At 53.6% G+C, this 17,094-nt stretch overlaps 6 protein-coding genes across 6 annotated transcripts; 2 read left to right on the top strand and 4 right to left on the bottom strand.

The window, feature by feature from the left end:
* Positions 1-1,102: 1,102 nt before the first annotated feature.
* On the bottom strand, positions 1,103-4,859 carry J4E78_002998 (uncharacterized protein; the record flags this gene model as incomplete). Its single annotated transcript, XM_049363641.1, has 5 exons — positions 1,103-1,130; positions 1,288-1,558; positions 1,613-1,829; positions 1,879-4,161; positions 4,212-4,859. 5 exons carry the CDS (start codon positions 4,857-4,859, stop codon positions 1,103-1,105), a joined length of 3,447 nt encoding a protein of 1,148 aa, XP_049224306.1.
* Positions 4,860-8,464: 3,605 nt separating this feature from the next.
* Positions 8,465-10,887, top strand: J4E78_002997 (uncharacterized protein; the record flags this gene model as incomplete). Its single annotated transcript, XM_049363640.1, is given in 4 exon segments — positions 8,465-8,473; positions 8,492-9,643; positions 9,691-10,688; positions 10,740-10,887. 4 exon segments carry the CDS (start codon positions 8,465-8,467, stop codon positions 10,885-10,887), a joined length of 2,307 nt encoding a protein of 768 aa, XP_049224305.1.
* Positions 10,888-11,715: 828 nt separating this feature from the next.
* J4E78_002996 (uncharacterized protein) lies at positions 11,716-12,462 on the top strand (the record flags this gene model as incomplete). Its single annotated transcript, XM_049363639.1, has 2 exons — positions 11,716-12,016; positions 12,092-12,462. The coding sequence occupies 2 exons, from the start codon at positions 11,716-11,718 to the stop codon at positions 12,460-12,462; spliced, it is 672 nt and encodes a 223-aa protein (XP_049224304.1).
* Positions 12,463-12,947: 485 nt separating this feature from the next.
* J4E78_002995 (uncharacterized protein) lies at positions 12,948-13,818 on the bottom strand (the record flags this gene model as incomplete). The annotated part of the gene is made up of 3 exons (XM_049363638.1): positions 12,948-13,111; positions 13,176-13,400; positions 13,461-13,818. 3 exons carry the CDS (start codon positions 13,816-13,818, stop codon positions 12,948-12,950), a joined length of 747 nt encoding a protein of 248 aa, XP_049224303.1.
* Positions 13,819-14,543: 725 nt separating this feature from the next.
* J4E78_002994 (uncharacterized protein) lies at positions 14,544-15,443 on the bottom strand (the record flags this gene model as incomplete). Its single annotated transcript, XM_049363637.1, has 3 exons — positions 14,544-14,576; positions 14,765-15,074; positions 15,127-15,443. 3 exons carry the CDS (start codon positions 15,441-15,443, stop codon positions 14,544-14,546), a joined length of 660 nt encoding a protein of 219 aa, XP_049224302.1.
* Positions 15,444-15,819: 376 nt separating this feature from the next.
* J4E78_002993 (uncharacterized protein) lies at positions 15,820-16,600 on the bottom strand (the record flags this gene model as incomplete). Its single annotated transcript, XM_049363636.1, has 3 exons — positions 15,820-16,037; positions 16,095-16,547; positions 16,597-16,600. 3 exons carry the CDS (start codon positions 16,598-16,600, stop codon positions 15,820-15,822), a joined length of 675 nt encoding a protein of 224 aa, XP_049224301.1.
* Between the last annotated feature and the right edge of the window lie 494 nt (positions 16,601-17,094).

Below are 17,094 nucleotides of genomic sequence, written 5' to 3'. Positions count from 1 at the left end.
CACTCACGTCGGATGGACAACATTCCTGCGCGGAATCTGAAATTTCCGCACAGGACGATCTGCCGATGAGGAACACGAGAGTATCCATCCGCGAGCACTAAAGCAGTCTGACATGTTTGCACTGGGGTGCAAAGTTTGCGTTGCATCGTAGAGTGCTAGTGCTCATCCACGCGTGTCTGCGATATGCACTACCACGCTGACGATTTGACGATGTGAGCATACCAGCCCAGATTGAGATCCTGAAGCTAGGGCGGATTGCTTTCATTCCTTCACACGCCGGCAGAAAGTATAGAGTAAAGTTCAAGGCGAGACACCGGCCAGCAGCGACGGAGAATGCCTCACCCTCTAATGGCATCCACACACGCACAACTAAACAAATGAACAACTCATCGCAGCACAAGTGACGATCCCCACCCTACAGCCCTATCGTGAACTGGTGTTTTGTTCACCGTCACTTTCGCGTCTGAGTCGCTCCGTTAGATCGGCACCCTAGCAGAAGTCAGAGTCAGGGTCGACGGCGATACGAGGTGGAAAGAAACGCCGAGCGACCTTTGCCGCTCGTCCAATAACCAGACACGAGCCCTAGACTAACGGACAAGCTACAACACGAGAAAGCGTCCAGGAATATGCTTCATACGGGACCCTGGGTCATGATACTGGACGTCTTTGCCACAATAGCTTGCAGACAGTGAATATAGAAATCGTAATCGCGTGTGAATTAGCTACGAACTGCAGAGATGCGCGCCAGGGACAAAAAGACATGCCGTTCCGCTACCTATGGAACAAGAAAGATTTTCCCAACCGCAAGCGCCCATCGTAATATCCCGTCCCATGAGCGGAGCTTACCGGTTCTTGCGAGACCCGAGAGAGAGGGAGGAAATTATACGCACCCGCGTGAAGCGTTCGCTCTACGCCAGCAGTAACCAAGGTGAAGATCAAAAAGCCCAACTCGTTTCATTCCATCGTTAGGGGGTGTGGGTAAACCAGAAAAGCAAACGCCGAATACCGAAAAACAACCAAAATACTCCAAAGATTCCTATGAGAAACAACAATGCTAGTGTTTCGTGCGAGGGGGGTATCATCGTCATTTGTCACAATCTCATCACAAGAATCCACTCTCGGAGAGAAGCCTAAAACGCCGTTAGCCCCATCTTCTCTCCAAAAGACGCATTCATATCCCCGCTTTGTTGCTGTGTCCTCCTCTTGAAGCGGGGGTTTGATTTGAGTTTTTCTCTCTATCCTTCTAGCCCAGTTTTGGAACGATCAAAGGAGAAATAGGTAGTGTACCTTGCAATCTTTTCGTCCTCGCGTTCTCGTGGTTCGACGCTCAAACTCATCTCGTACATCTCGTGCACGTCGCCTGCAGACTGCATGTTGGTGAGGATGTAGTCTTGCAGCTCGGGCACAGGCTGTAGTGGGTATGGCACGTTTTGGTACTGCTGGATGTCGCGGATCACTTCGGCGGTTTTGGCGCGCTTTGCGAAGTTGATGAGGTTTGTGCGCTTGATCAGCGATGGAATACCATCCTCGATGAAGGTCAAGTCGGTGAGATAGACACCTGGTAACATGGATTAGCCGGCTGATGCAGGGATGCTGCTGGGGCAGTACATACCGAAGAAAGGGATACAGGGTGGATTCGCTCGATGGAGCGTATCTCGGTACTCCGCAAAATTCTTGGTGCTACCCATGAGCTTGCGCATGCTTTCCAGGGTTGCCATAGAGCGCTGGTTGACGGCGCTCCAGGTCCTGTTCAAGCGGTGAATAGGTGCTGTTCCTAGCGCTGAGATGATTGAGGTTAGTGTAGAAAAGTTGTTCAGCTGCCTGCATTTCTGGTTTGTGTTAGCAATGGATGTCGCATGCACGCGTTCGTTGACTTACATCTGCGACATTGACAAAGTGCTTGATGACGATCACTCTGCGCTTGACGTCTTGTTGTGTAAGGATCATCTGTGCGACCCAGTTCGTCAACTGATTGGAGTGGAGAATAAGCGCCTTGACGTTTGCGGCCGGATCAGGTTCACCGGGGGCAAGCTTCTTCTGCCAGGTCTTGTTCAAACACTCCGTAGGGCGAATCTTTCCGTATAGTCTGGATTCGATGATCGTGAGTTGTCGGGCGAATTCCGTTGCGTCAATGTCCAGGAACTTGAGCTTCTTCATGTGTTTGGGCAGAATAGGCTGCGGCGTTTGTGCACTCAACGTGAGGACTAAGCGTTTCGTGGGCATATCTGGGCCGCGAGACCTTTGCTCCACTGATGTCATCAGTGGTGCCGCTCCAGGGGTGCTTGTTGTGGCAACATGATCCTTCGCAAAATTGTACACCCGCTGGATCAGGATGCGTGCTTCCTCGTCGTTACCTTCCATCCAGTAATTGTCGAACCAACTCTTAAGAATATTGACAACTCGGAACCGGATCGGCTTTTGTTTCTTGTCTACCCAGTGCTGATAGTCCTCCTTGGCCAGTCCATGGGGTGGTTGTATACTCCATCGTTTGACCAGCATCTCGAATAGCTCAGAAGCCGTGGTGAATGATCGATACGTAAGCAGGAAGGTGTTGTTGAAAGCTGGATCGAGACGGTCGTGACGCGTCAGTTGCTCGACAAGACCAGCCAAAGTACCACCCTTCAGCTGTGGTGGTACGGATTTGTGATCGTAGGATATTTCGCCCTCATGGTCGAGCTTCAAGTACTCGGGGGTTTCTTCGATCGCCTGCTGTGGAATAACAGGGACTTCACCGAAGAAGTCCTTGAGCTTCTTGTTGCTGTTAGCTGATCGTACTGGCTCGATCTTGCCCTCGTCGACACCAAGAGGTGTGCCTGCACTGTACGTGTCTGCCTTGGGAATGTTGCCAAGCAAAGGTCTCTCTTGTCCAGATGGCCCTCGGGTATGGTTTGGTAGCTCGCTATCGGTGTTTCTCCTTGGGTCTGCACGGCTCACAATGTCGGACAGGGGGACTGTATCCGAAAGTTGTTGCAACAGACCGTATTGCTGGGTGCACGTCGATTCCAGATCTCGGACAACTGCTCGCACCGCATTGATGCGGTCCTCAAGTGAATCACCACGTAGTTCCGCCCACTCGTCTCCCAAGGGTGCGGCTACTCCTTGACACGCAATTACGAGTTCAGATACGACGTCGTAGGCCTTTTGCTTCTGGACACTGAATTCGCTGAGTTGCTGCCCGTGAGTATCTGCGTCGAGAGAAGCGAGGTTGATCTGTTCAATGGTCGAGATCCAGGGTCGGCACGCCTCCAACACCTTTCCTGCGGCACTGCATACGTGGTCACCTATCGCTTGGTGTTTCCTATGTGATATAACTGGGTCTCTGACCATCAGTTGCTCATCCAATCGCCGGAGACTGGAAATGATCAAGCGCTTAACATCCTGCAGTCTCTCCAATACGCGCGAGTCAAGCTTGAGAGTTGGTTCAACGGAGGGCTCATAGTCGTCCTGGTCAGAGTACATGGAATTGTTGGAGTCATGGGTGTCAGTTCCGTTATTCTGCCAACTGCCTCCGGTGGTGTTCCCGGCTACAAATCCAGGCACGAGACGGGGAATCTCTTCTCCGCGCTGCTGGCGTGCTACTTCGACAAAACCAAAGACTCCGTTGAGGACGCCCTCTGCTTCTTTCAGACACTTGGAATAGGAATCGGGGGGAGGAAAGTCGGAGGCAGCGATATGCGAAGACAGCACCAACTTGGAGAATCGCGACATGGTCTCGCGGAAGTGAGGGTACAAGGCCTTATTTGTAGATATGATAGAGGGGTTGCCGGAGTGGTTGTCCGTGGTCCCTGAACCAGCAGCGAGCAGCAAACGCAGGTGGTCCGAAACGTCCTCGGCGCGCTTCACAAACTCAGACCTGTCGCTATTGTTGATAGCCTGCTTGTAGCGCTCTATGGCGCGGCGCATGTCCTCCACCATTCTGTTCCAGGTGAGAGGAACCGGGCTCACGTCGTCGTAGAACTTGCGCGTTTGAGTTGTGGTGCCGTTCGACCCGCTAAGAGCTGGGCTGTTCGCAAAGGAAGTGGCCGTGGTGCCGGTGGGAGGCATGGTGGAAGAGGCTGCGAAGCTCATGCCGCTTTGGTCGTAGGACCTGCCAGGGTAGCCCGCGTTCATTGACTCCATCGAGGTTGCCGATGAGAGGCCATCGGACAAGCGCTGCCTGTGCTGTGGTACAGTGTCAGTACTCGCTCCACGTAGAGTAGCGCAAAACTTACGCGCGAGCGGAATGAGCCCTTCATGCCGGGCCCTTCCAGGTCGGACGCTGACGTCTCGTCGTCGGTGTCCTCCATGTGGTAGCCGGAGCCTGACGCGAGCAGCTCAGCTGGCGGTCGCGACATGTCGGGGATGAAGACGTCGGTGCGGTTGCGTGGGCCGCTCTCGTTCGCAGAAGGCGACTCGAGGGGCAGCTCCATTGTGCTGACGCCCGTCAGGGTGTTGAAGTAGAACAGCATGCCGTCTGGCGTCGCCTGGGGTATCCAGAACGCCGCCTCCTCCTCTTTGTTGTGCGGCACATTATTGCGCTCGAGGGGCAGGATGGTGTCGTTCCCGCCGCTCAGCGACTCGCCGTCCGACGTGTCGAACTCGCCGCCGCCCGTCGACCGCGTTTCGTGGTCGTCGTCGGCGTCGATGCCGTCTCTGTCGCTCTCGATGTCCTCGCTCGGGCGCTGCACGACGGCGCAGTAGTTGCTCGGGAACCAGCCGCGGACACCGTGAATGACTCCGTCCCACCAGCCGCTCTCGAGCTGGGTAATAACCTGTATTATGTCGCCCGTCCGGAAGCTGAGAGATGTGCGGTCGTCTGCCTGGTAGTCATACAGGGCGCGCACATACATGCCGCCCGCGTCCGTGGTGCCGAAGCTCATGGCGTTGTAACGAGTCTACGTTGTTGGCGCGACCGGCGTGTGGGTGGAGGAGGCAACAACAGCCCAGGCGCGAGTACCCCTCTGCTCAACCCAGGGTTAAAGTAGACGCGGTCGCAATGTGGGCCGACTGAGCTTACGCCTTCGAGGATGTGTATTAGAGCCGGGGGTTGCTTGATTGGATTGGACTAGAGGGGGACCAGGCAATGAGGAGCCTGACGTTCGCGCTTAGCTGAGCCGGAGCAGCGAATCCAGCCTCGTAGCAAGCTCTCTCGTGTGATTATGGTTGAGCAGAAGAATGGGCTCGAGCGAAAGAAACGCAACACCAGGGTGGGCGTCGTGAGCAGCGGTGGAGTGGGGACGCGCTGTGCCATCCATGGATCACGTGTTGGGCGTTGGATAAAAGCAGCTAACAATGTGTCAAGAAGACCCGGACCCGTCCCAGGAGGATTATTCTCGGAATCCGCCAACATGCTACATATTGCTCTCCATGCACATCTATCTGCCCTGCCAACCTGCAGCCGTTTGTGCATGTACTCAGTGTAGCCAGATGGTAAGCGATGGTCCCTGAGCGGGCACATCTCCATGGTTCACGCCGCAGCTGTCAACGAGGCTGTCGTGGCTGTCTACACCGACCATGCATGCTATACATATGCCATTGATAATACGGCCCCACCGGGCCCTCATTGTGGTACGCAACATCTATTGACGCCGCAGAGCCTGGCGATGCAGCGGGGACGGTGAACTTTCAGTCAGTTGTCATCTAGAACACTGTCTGACTCGTTGCATATTCTCGGGATTTTGCGCTATGAAACGTGGTCCTCCAGGATAGCGAGGACTTCCCTCCCGTTGCGGGCGGATACCGGCGCATCGAGCATTGTGCGACCGTCTATCTTGCACCACCTGTAACGTTTTGTATCTACCGACCCTACGCATTTCGTTTGCACGGGATGTCACTCGATGCCCCGCAACTCAGTGGGGGACCTTTGCTTGTTTGTGCTGCTCCTCGTCTGAACCTCCAAATCCTTAGAACAACAGGCAGTGACTGAGGCGCGGCAATGCTACACCGTGATACTACAAAAGCATGCCTATATCACTGCATCCGGCGCTGTATTCCGCGGCCCTTTCGGCCATCTGGGTGAGAGCGGTGACTGACACGCGCATCTCATCGTGGAAGGTGTGATGGAAGCTCGGAATGATTATTGCGGATCTTAGTGGCCGATACCAGTCTCAAACTTGCTTGGTTTGTCGCGTGGAAGCGGAAAAGGCATTTTCTGGGTTCTGTGACACTGGCTGGTGGGCCGGAGGATCAGCCATCAATTGATCAAGATCTTTGCTGTTCCCGAGACATGGGCATTGTTGAGAAATGAATAGGTGCCGTTGTAGAAGGAGAAGCTCAAACGAAGAGCAGGATGCGATAGCTGCCGTGCTGCACGTGGGGGCCTGCAGCGACATGCCGTTCAGATGTCATCGAAGTATCCGCTGAACCCAATGGCAGACTCGCTGCGTCCTGCAGGGCCGAAAGGGCGTACCTTTCACATGGGACTGGGCATGATGGCACGTCAATATACCGGCTTGAATTTGCAGCCACCATTCGTCTTCACTGAAATGAGCTAGATGTTTGCCTCGATCAAAATGAAATTACCTGACGGCGTAGGCGGATGAGTACGGCCCTGCCGCGTCCGTGAGGGCGCGGAAGGGCCATCCAGTGCCACTTGAAACCACCATCTGCTTCTAAAGCATTACGGCAAGCGTGCTAGCGCGGGGGGTTTCAGTGAAAAGTAAAGCCCCTCGCTGATACAGTGGTCAATGAGGGGCCGTTAGAGGGGTTGTAGAAGGCATGTGTAGCGGTGGCTTGTGTTCAGGAACGGTGAGGGTAAGAGAGTGTCATGGCAGCAAGAGCGTTTGCTAGGCCGCGACCGACGCTATAAGGTCCAGGATTATACGCGCTCCCCCGATTGAACGAAGACAAGCGGGGCATAATTTAGCGGACTCTGCCACTTTCTGCTGACGGGACGCTCGATCGTGTGTAGGTGTTGTCCCGAGCCGAAAGACCTCGGCCAGACGGGTCGGTGGAATCGGTGTGTCTGTCGACACACGCAAGAAGCACCGTGTTCGCGGCGTTGAATGTTCGTGTGAGCTCTGCAAGCCGTGGCAGTCTACTGCAGGTGTGGACCTGACTAAATGCCAGTGTGGGTCCGGGGAACGGGATCCTGGCCCGAAAGTATGGATAGAGTTCCAGAGGGCAGCCGACGATCGTCTTGAAATTACTCGTGGCACGACTTGCAAGTATCCTGGGCGTCATGTTGTGAAGGTGATTACCCCTCTGCAACCCCTTTTCCCGCGCCCTTCGTCATCGTGCAACACAGACCAGCCGGCCTGGAGGGAGGGGCGACAGATTGTTTGGTATTGAAAGCTGTTGCAAAGAACTGGCGCAGGCGTCCCCAGGTGGGAAGTGAGGCGGTGAGCCACCATCTGCATGGCCTGCATCTGATAACTGGCGGCCCACTACTCCTCCAAGAGTGTACTCGACCTTGTTCTTACCGCCACTTTGTCTGCTGGCCAGAGAGTGACAGCGGGTGGTACGGCGAAACATACTCGTTGAGGCTCTTGTGGGAGAATCATTGGACAGGCGGCTGCCATGTCGCACACCTGGGCCCAGAAGCCTAATGGTTAGGGCTACCCCGGGATGTAAGAACTCGGGATGATTATTATAGTATCAGAGGTTGTTGATGGCCTCGGTGTGCGATAGTCAAGAGTACCTCGCAACCTTGGGTGGTAGCGGGGTGTCTGTCACTGTTAACCATCTTGGCAACCTCAAAGCTGCCAGCTATACAAGCACCTGGCAGAGCCAGCAAAAGCATCGCAATTAATAGATGTTAGACACTGGACAAGTCGCGTTAGATACACTAGCGTGTTATCCGTTCACAGGGATGGGAGATGTATCTAGCGATGAGGCGGACGCAGGACGCACGGGCGAACCCCCCCTCTCAGAGTAGCCCTAGAGGTGCCTCGCCAGCGACATTGCACTGGTCCTCCTTGAAGTCACCCCTCCCCGAGGTCATCTCATCTTCAACAGTAGCCATTATTGTTCCATCGTCGTACGCGTAGCCATACGGTGCTGACGCCTACGACTTCCTCTCTTTTCTCTCACCGGCAATTCCTTCGCAGCTTTTTCCGACACACGGGATGCACGAAGCGTACAGCGCGACACATCGTCCATCTACCACCACGCTTTAACACCCCATTCCATCCATTGAGATGGCATCAAACTCCTCGCCCGCCGTGCGCAAAACAGGCGCGCCTGAAAAAAAATACAAATGTCAGCAGCACCCTGCACGAGGAGCTGTATGTGAGAACATCCACTGAACTTCGTCCAGGCCAGTTTTGCAACCGCGCTTTCAGCCGTAGCGAACATAGATCGCGCCATGAACGCTCACGTACGTCAAAACTCCCGTCTTTTCCGTCGCGATGGAGCTTCGCTGGGCGGGGTAGCTGTTTACGCGTTCGCCCCGCGCGTGCTGTCGTTGCTACCTGCCCCGCGTTTGTTGGAAAGATTGAAACTGACGTTTGCGACGACATACAGACACCAAAGAGAGACCGTTCAAATGTGCCAAGTATGTTGCCCTGCACAGACGCATTATGGGAAATGTGCTGACTCCAAATCCAGGTGTCGCTCGACATTCGTACGTCGCGATCTCCTCCTACGACACGACCGCACCGTTCACGCGAAGGATGGTGGCGCGCCCCTCCCCAGCGAGCAGAAGCGCCGAACGAACACCAAGGCAGCCGAACAGAAACAAGCCACGGCCGAGAGCGCGACGACACTCGAGCGCATCGAAGCTGAGAACGATGCGATGCACGAGGATGAGGACCTTAACGCTGCGGCCATGTTGATGACCGACTTCCACCACAAGGCAATGGCGAGCCAAGAGCCCGAGATGATCCCCGAGCACAACGAGCCCGTCATCTCGCCCACGGGCCCATCGATGATGGAGCCTGTCATCCCATACACTGCCCCTGGCCAGAACATGCTTCCGCAGATGCCGTGGCGAGACTCAATGGTGCCTCAATCCGAGCCCAAGTCGTCGCCCAACACACACTCAGCCTTCAACAGCGCCAGCGCGCTCGGTTCGCATCCCCACCAGCTTCCACCCCTGATGGAGCGCACCATGTCTGGCAGCGACAGCCTCGCGCCTACCTTCTCAGCAATGAACGGCGGCAATGGGTTAGGTACTCCTGGTGCCCTGTCACCCTACCCCTCCATGATGGGACCGGTGTCACCAGTTGACTACCGCAAGTCGCCCGGCCCCAATCAGGCTCTGATGATGACCCGCGCCCCTCAGCTGGACTCTGAAGAGCAGTGTGCAAGGATCTACGAGAACATCAAGCAGTACGACAGTGAGAACTCGCTCTTGGAGACGTTCCACTTGCCCAGTCTGAACACGCTGAACCGCCTGTTGAAGACGTACTTCGATCTGTTCCACCACCACCTGCCTTTCTTGCACCCCGCCACCTTCAACCCCACCGAGGTGTCTGCCCCGCTATTGCTTGCTGTGCTATCGATAGGTGCTCTGTACATCTTTGACCAAGACCAAGCCTATATGCTGCACATTGGATCAAAGGTCCTAGTCAACCAGTTCCTTCAGAATAAGGAAAACTTCAGTTCCCGCAAATGCCCGTTGTGGACGATGCAGAGCACCCTGCTCAACATGATTTTCTCTAGCTGGAGTGGTGATCCAAAGGGCCTTGAGTGGGCTTGCTCGATTAAGAGTCTTCTTGCCAACGTACGTATAAGTGTGTCTTGCTCACGATCGCCACTAACACATCGTAGATGGTCGCTGGAAATCGGTACGAGCTCAAGCTCCGATCAGATGCTCGTGATGGCGCTCAGCCAAACCACGAAGAATGGGTTGTCGACGAGCAATGCCGACGGACTTACTATGCGGTCTATATCTTCTTCGGCCTACTGACGCTCACCTACAACCACACTCCTGCAATGGGTTTCAACGAGTTCGACACCCTGGAGCTGCCTTCTTCGGAGTCGCTCTGGACCATGGAGGTTTCAGATGACGAAGCCTGGCGCGAGAGCCTGAGTGCTTCCAGGATCATCACGTTCCGCCAAGCGCATGACAACCTATTCCAAGGCGAGACTGCTCGTTACAGTGCTTTCGCGACACGCGTCATGATCAACGCACTGTTCCTCGAAGTATGGTACCACAAGCGTAGCCCTGAAGCTCTCCAAGACGTAGTCACCGAGTACAAGCTTCGCCTGGCCCTGGAGACATGGGAGAAGTCGCTTGAGCTCTGCGAGCCTGAGACAGTCGTTGTCCAACTGAGCGCTCCACACAAGGGCCATCCTCTCATTTTCAACGCCATGGCGCTGTACAGGAATACCAGGGCCCGACTCGTGGTCGATCTCAAGTCCATTCAAGAAGCTCTCCGCTATCACGACTCCTACGAAGTAGCTGCTGCTATGACGAATGCCCGCGACAAGGTCCAGCGTTCACCAGAGATGATCAAGGTCATCCAAGAATGCTTCGATTGCATCGAGGTTGCTGCCGTGCAAGGCATACGCTGGGTTGCCCGAACTTCCGCTACCAACTGGAGCATCGAGCATCCACTTACCGGCATGGATCTGATGGTCATCTTGACACTATGGCTCTACCGCCTGGAGCACGACGAAGAGCCAGCTACCGAGGAGGAGCTGGCCATGTACAACAAGCTGCGCAATCTGTTTGACGACGATTCCGTGGATGTCTACGGTGCAAAGCTGAGCTCCACTGTCGCGCGACTATGGGGCAGCATGATCGACGAGGTCGTCGTTTGGGGGTATGTAAATGCCTATTTGTTCTTCAGTAACTTGGCACTAACGATACTTAGCATCACCAAACTTATGGGCGAAGCTTTCAAGCTACATTCGCAAGCACTTGTTGGCTACGAAGATGCCATGTCGTCTCGTTCCGGATCCGCTACGCCATCAATGGCTGCTGGTGGTGTCCAGGTGCTCGAGATGCAGATGGCCTACTAAGCGAGAGACAGCTTCCGGAACTGGTCGCGATCTTCCACGATCTTGTTTCCATGTCGCGTTACTTTTACAGACTGTGGATTTCCTTCCTATATTTCGTCCTCTCCTTGCACCTGGGAGCATGGCAAGGAGTTTGGCGCCCCCAGCATCGGTCTATTGTTTATCTCATTTCATTTCATTTTTCTCAAGATCGGGGTAATACGGCGCACAGGGCGGGTCTGGTCCAGATTCCTACACTCTCGAGCTCATGCTCTACTCATTTGGCATTCTTCTAATACCTCTCCCTCGCTCATACCCATCGGCATTTCTGGACTGTTGAAGGCTGGCCCTAGGCGCGTTATTGCTTCACTTCGGTTCTGCTACTAGCGCTGCCTTTGTTGCATTCTTGCTAATATCTATTTCTTTTTGCCTGTACTTCGGTAATGCCTTTTCTTGGTGGCATTGGGCTATTTCCTTACATATACCATAGTATGTCATGATTCGACTTCGCGGTGACGGAGATGGGAGATATTACGGTAGTGGATATGAAGTCAAGGTGTAAATCGGTCTCAAATAGTACTGTATGAATACGTCTTCTTATGCCATCATGACATGAACGCAAATTGATATCTGCCTTGCTGTGATGTTTGTGTTCTTCGCGAAGTTGAGCATTCCAAGCCCTGGAGGTTCTTGAAAAGGCCACTAGTCGCACAGACCACCCCGGGGCCCGCTAGATGAAGCTTCATTCTCTTCCAAAATTTCGCGAAACCGACTTCAGCACGACGCATTACCAGCCACCACATCTTCGCATTTCTAATTCCTACCCAAAACCTACAGTCGCTTACCCACACAATGTCGAAAGATATCGAAGAGAAGAGGCTGAAGAAGGAGAAGAAGGACAAGAAGGAAAAGAAGGAAAAGCGCGCAGAGACAGACGGCGTGTCCAAGGGCAAAAAGGACAAGAAGGAAAAGAAGGTCAAGGGCGATGTCGAGATGGTAGACGCGCTCGAGGCTGAGCTCGAGAAGGAGCCAGAAGTCTCAATGGTCAACGTCGTGGACGGTGATGAGCCGCGCGGCGCACTCGTTCCCTTTGCCTTCCCTCTCGCAGACAACGACAAGGAGGTCAAGAAGATCCTCAAGACCGTCAAGAAGTGTATGTTTCCCACTTCATATGTGTTGGCCTGTTTGCGCACTTGAAAGAACAAGACTAACGTTCATCCTGCTACAGCCGCCAAGTCCAAGACCCTCCGTCGCGGTGTCAAGGAAGTCGTAAAAGCGCTGCGCAAGTCCGCTGCTTCAGGCGCCGGATCCTCCCTCGACGACCCCAGCGCCATTGTTGTCATCGCCGCCGATATCTCGCCCATGGACGTCATTGCGCATATCCCCGTTCTCTGCGAAGACCACAACGTACCCTACATCTACATCAAGAGCCGCGCGCAGCTCGGCGAGGCAAGCGCAACGAAGCGACCCACTAGTGTGGTCATGATCGGCAAGGACAGGATGGGCAAGAAGGCCGGCGAGGGTGACGAGGAGTTCACCGAGGCATACGGAGAGCTGGTCAAGGTTGTTGGCAAGGCTGCTAAGACAGTCAAGAAGTGAGAGCAATGCGACAAGTGGAGAAGAAGGTGATCGACCGTGTGTCGAGTGTATTGTTCAAAAGGGAAATGAGGAGTCTGGCGTTTTTCACCCATGGTTGGCTGATCAGTCCTCCTAGTGTTACTGTTTCAATTCTAGGCATCGAGCTAGGCTTGCAATATACCTCTACAAAACTTCACGCGCTCATGCCAACGGACAGTTTGCTCACGCGTCGCCTGCTGAACCAGCTACATTCACGGGTCTCACTCATGAGGCCTACACAAGACACTGAACGGAGCCCTCTGAAGAACGCCTGCAATTCGAGGTGCGATTCGATAAAAGAATGTCGGGTTTATGTACATATCAAGACAACCAAGTATAAACACGAAGAGAACTCGTTCACCACCCGCCCGCAGTTGACATTGTCAGTCGCAAGTTCAGAACCAAGGCCCTAGAGCCCATAGTCGTCCAATCCTCTGCATTCGAGCACAGAGCTCTGACAACAGCGCCTAGTTAGCAGCAGTCCACAGCGCCGGACCAGGGAACGTGTAAGTCGTAGGATTGGTGTAGATGTTGAACACGATACCCGGCATGTCCTTTGTGTACAAGCTGGTACCAGGAACGCCAGCCGTCGGTGCAACAGAGCCGCTACCACCGACCTTGAGGTTCAAGCCTACAGCAATACTTAGCATATGATCTTTTTACATCGAAAGCAGCCTGGAAGATGAGTGACCTACACTGGGGGTACAACTGCGCGCCATTCACGTTCTGCCCACCGTGAAGAGCAATGATCTCATGACGGATAACGTAGTTGCCAGGAGCAAGTTTGGCGGGAAGAACAGTGGAGACCTTGAACTTGTTCTTGATGAGCGTGTCTGTAACCCAAGTTCCAGGGCTGACGATGGCAGATTGAGAGATCTTGGACCAGCGGAGAGCACTGGGGGTTAGAGTGGTGCAATCGCCTGCATGAAATAAGTGATTAGTAAGAGTGCGCGCTGGACTGGTTTAAACAGATGGCATACCGTTGCAAGGCGCGATGTAGTTGATGATCGGGCCCTTATGACTATCAGGCCAAGTGTTCCACTCAAACTCAATGGTATCCCCGGCGTTGACGTTAGCGTAGAGACGTCCTGCAGTGGCACTCTTGTGGCAGTTCACATCTGCTGTGCCGACGGATGCGGGCTCGACGAAACCGATGTCTTGGTTCAATGCGTCCCAGCCTGCGGTTTGGGGGCGGCTGTCTTTGGAGAAGTAGTACCACACGGGGTCGGAACCGTTGGTGAAAGTGCCCTTTACGTTGACACCTTTGACGAAGCCGTGGGCGGATGCTGTGTCGAGAAGGACAGCGATGGCGCCGAGGAGGAGTGCGGATGTGTACATCGTGGAGTGTGTGAGAGAATGGTAGCGAATGTTGTTGCTTTGATGCTGATCCGTTGCACTTGTTTCTACCTACTCTTATATGTCTTCAAAGGTCTTCATCGTCTGTATGGCTTCTCATGATATTCCCAATCAGAGACGGAGCACATCGACCGATCGTGTCAGGTAAGTCAAGGATCACATAGTACTGTTAGATGATTACAAGTCATTGCCTAGGGCTTTGTAGCAGCAACGGGCATAGCCGCTATGGCGAAACATAGCTTGTTGTTCCATGGCCACACACATGCAGCGCGCCGTGTAGCTTCCAAGGCTCTTGATAGCTCAGTGTTCCAATCACAAGCGAAAAAGTTGATATTGTGGTGATATTGAAACGGCATCCGAATGTGGTTGTGGCACACAGCGGCGCGCTTCGCGCGTCCCTGGTTTTCGTCTGGGGTAATCTATTCTCCCCGGGAAGCCGCAAGCGAGCAATCTAAACACTGAAAGAGCAACGAATAGTGATCATATGGCGTACAAATTGAAGTCACACTCGTCACACGGGAGTGTTGTAAGGTTGCGGACGTTGAAGGGAATTTTTCCGTTGGCTCGCTACTGCTACAGCGGAAGGTGCACGTGGCGGGTGGAGTACCTCGTCCATGACAAACTCTAGCCACTTCATCCGTGACAAACTCTCAGTTTTTGCTCGCTACAGGAAGGTCTTACAGAGGTTGTGTGTAGGGATCGATATCCTAGACGCCGACAAAGATGCTGGGTTGTCCAGCCTGACCTGGTCTGCGTCTATCGTAGACTCAAACTTGGGTGCTCGATCAAGCATGTGGCCTTCAGGACTTCTCTGACATGATTTTCCTGTCTCTACCCAAATTGGGTCAGCGTATGTGTGGCGGACGGTATGGTAGCACCTGCGCGATGTCAACACAACCCCTGTGACAGCAGTAGCTTTCAGACATACCATCTCGCCCTTTGGCTTTTGACCCTGTAGCGCTGTCTGCTCTTCGCCAGCCCTCTGGGCCTCGCTCTCCTCTTTGTCGTCCAATTTATGCTCGATCTCAGCCTTCGTTTCCCTGTCGTTCACTTCCTCTTCGCCGCCCATGTCCTCGTCGCTCATCTCGTTCTCTGACCACGCCTTTTCCTCTACCTCCGCGATCTCAAGGTCCTCCTCCACTCCGTCATAGCATGCTCCTATAGCACGAAGCACATCTACCTCGACGTTGGGAAGTGGCACAGTCTCGGGTCGTTGCTCGTCGTTGAGCAAAGCCTCCCTGAAGGTATGCAATTTAGTTTCTGCCTCCGAACAGTATAGAGGAAACTGACCTTATCTCTTCCAAACACTCGCGAAGGTCATCCAGCGTCTGTTTCGCAGCCGGAGTCGGGAAAACACGAAACCATGCCTCCGTAAGACGCCAAAGGGATTCACCCTTGACGTAAAAGGCGTATGCTTCATGAAAATCATCCAAACCACCTGCAAGCATTGTGTAACATCTGATGCGGTAATATCTAGAGATGTCGGAGTCGGCGAGCAAATTGCGCAAAGCATCGTTACACTTCTCAAATTCGTCTTGTTGGAGAAGCTCAACAGCAGCGTTGAAGTCTCTCGTAAGCCGGCGATCTATTTCCTCGAAACTGGCCATCTGGAACGTGCATGGGGTTGATGTGGGGGTTGATGGGAGAAATCGTATCTGCGGGTTGTGATCTGTTGACTCTACCGTGGGTAGCATAGAGATCCAAGGATGGAAGCTCTAGCTGCGCGTGGCAGACAAACGCTCAAGGACCCGGGCCTCTAGGCCCTACGTCATGGTTTGACAATCGAAGGTGAGAGACAGTCAAGAAGCATCCAATTCATACAACGATAGAACGCTTCAACGTATAGGCCTGATCCTCATGAATAATACCACTCAATATGATACACGCGTTTCCAAACTCCATATAGCAGGCCTTGAGGGTGCATGCAAACAATTCGATCACATCAAAGCCGAGACCCCAGTCACCTTGCAACCTCGACATGTACTACCTCCGCATCTTCCGCCTGTGATGCTCGACCAAATCATTCTCCAGCACCATAACAGCGTCGAAATGATTCTCCCCGACAGCCTTCGCAACAAACTTCTCCTCTCCCTTCCCATCCACATATAGGCTCGCCTCCATGGACTCTCCGGCTCTCCTGCTGATGATCAAGAACTCCTTCTCATCCCTGACCCCGAAATCGGGTTCGTATATGGCACGACCTAACAACTCATTAGTATCGTAAAACACCGCCAAACTTGGACAAACGCCAAACTTACCAACAGCCATCTGGCCCGTCCTCGCTAGCCAGGCCATAGCGAGCGCCTCTCGCTTATCCGGCACCCTTTCACCCTTCTGCTCCGCTAGATTTCGTATATCCCGCGCCGTCTCCTCATCTTCCTTGTCTCTCTCCCACTCCAGCTCGCATTTGATTCTTGGTCTGATGTTCAGGCCGCGGTCCATGTCGGAAGAATTCCATGTGAAGTGCTCGTGTTTCCAGTCGTGTGCTGCTGTTCTGAATGAGCGGTGTTCGCGGGTGCGAGCGATCTCTGCGGGGTTGTCGACAGCGCGGATGTGCGTGAGATAGTGACTAGATGAAGAAGGTGGTAGGACTTTGATGGTGATGTGGTATATTGGTGCGATCAAGGCTGCGCCGTGTAGTTGTGCAGGGCTGGTTGGCATGATTGCGCTTCGGGTGTTGGGGACTTTGCGGCGATTGGAGATGTCGGGATCTGCTAGTAGTCAAAAGTAATTGGATTGGTGAGTATTAAAGTCAGAAACTCATAGTAGCCACATAAATAGTCCGCCCAGTCAGTGAATTTCATTTGTACTAGCCGGCTGGTGAAGTGTCGCAAACGCTATGCGAACGCGGCTTCAACAACGCACCAGCTCGCACGATATGCCATGTCTGTTTGACAGCTAAACAAAGCTTCAAGCATCGTGTAGTTTCACATTCCATATCCCACCTCTTGAAGTTGCGAATCGTGGTGCGTGCTGGACAATGATGATTGCGGCGTATAAAGGGTAGAATCACTTTACACGACGCGTCATGTGTATTTAATAAAGCAAGTTCTTAGTCAAGTACTAGACTGTCTGCAAGGTTGCCTATTGCGGAAAGATACGTCCGGCAGTATCTTCTAAAGAAGATAGTCACTGCTCACGGAGTAAAGAGAGTCGTAATGACATGTCGCGTAAAATTGTTCGAAAACGTTCGCCAGTGACGATTCTCAGAACCTACGGGTTATGCCAGTCCCACGCTGAGCCATCATCTGAACGAGT

The sequence above is a fragment of the Alternaria triticimaculans genome (assembly GCF_023758025.1).
Source record: "Alternaria triticimaculans strain BMP 0046 chromosome Unknown scaffold_3, whole genome shotgun sequence".
Lineage (NCBI taxonomy): Eukaryota > Fungi > Ascomycota > Dothideomycetes > Pleosporales > Pleosporaceae > Alternaria > Alternaria triticimaculans.
The sequence above is the reverse complement of the archived record's forward strand: the minus strand, read 5'-3'. Positions and strand labels throughout refer to the sequence as shown.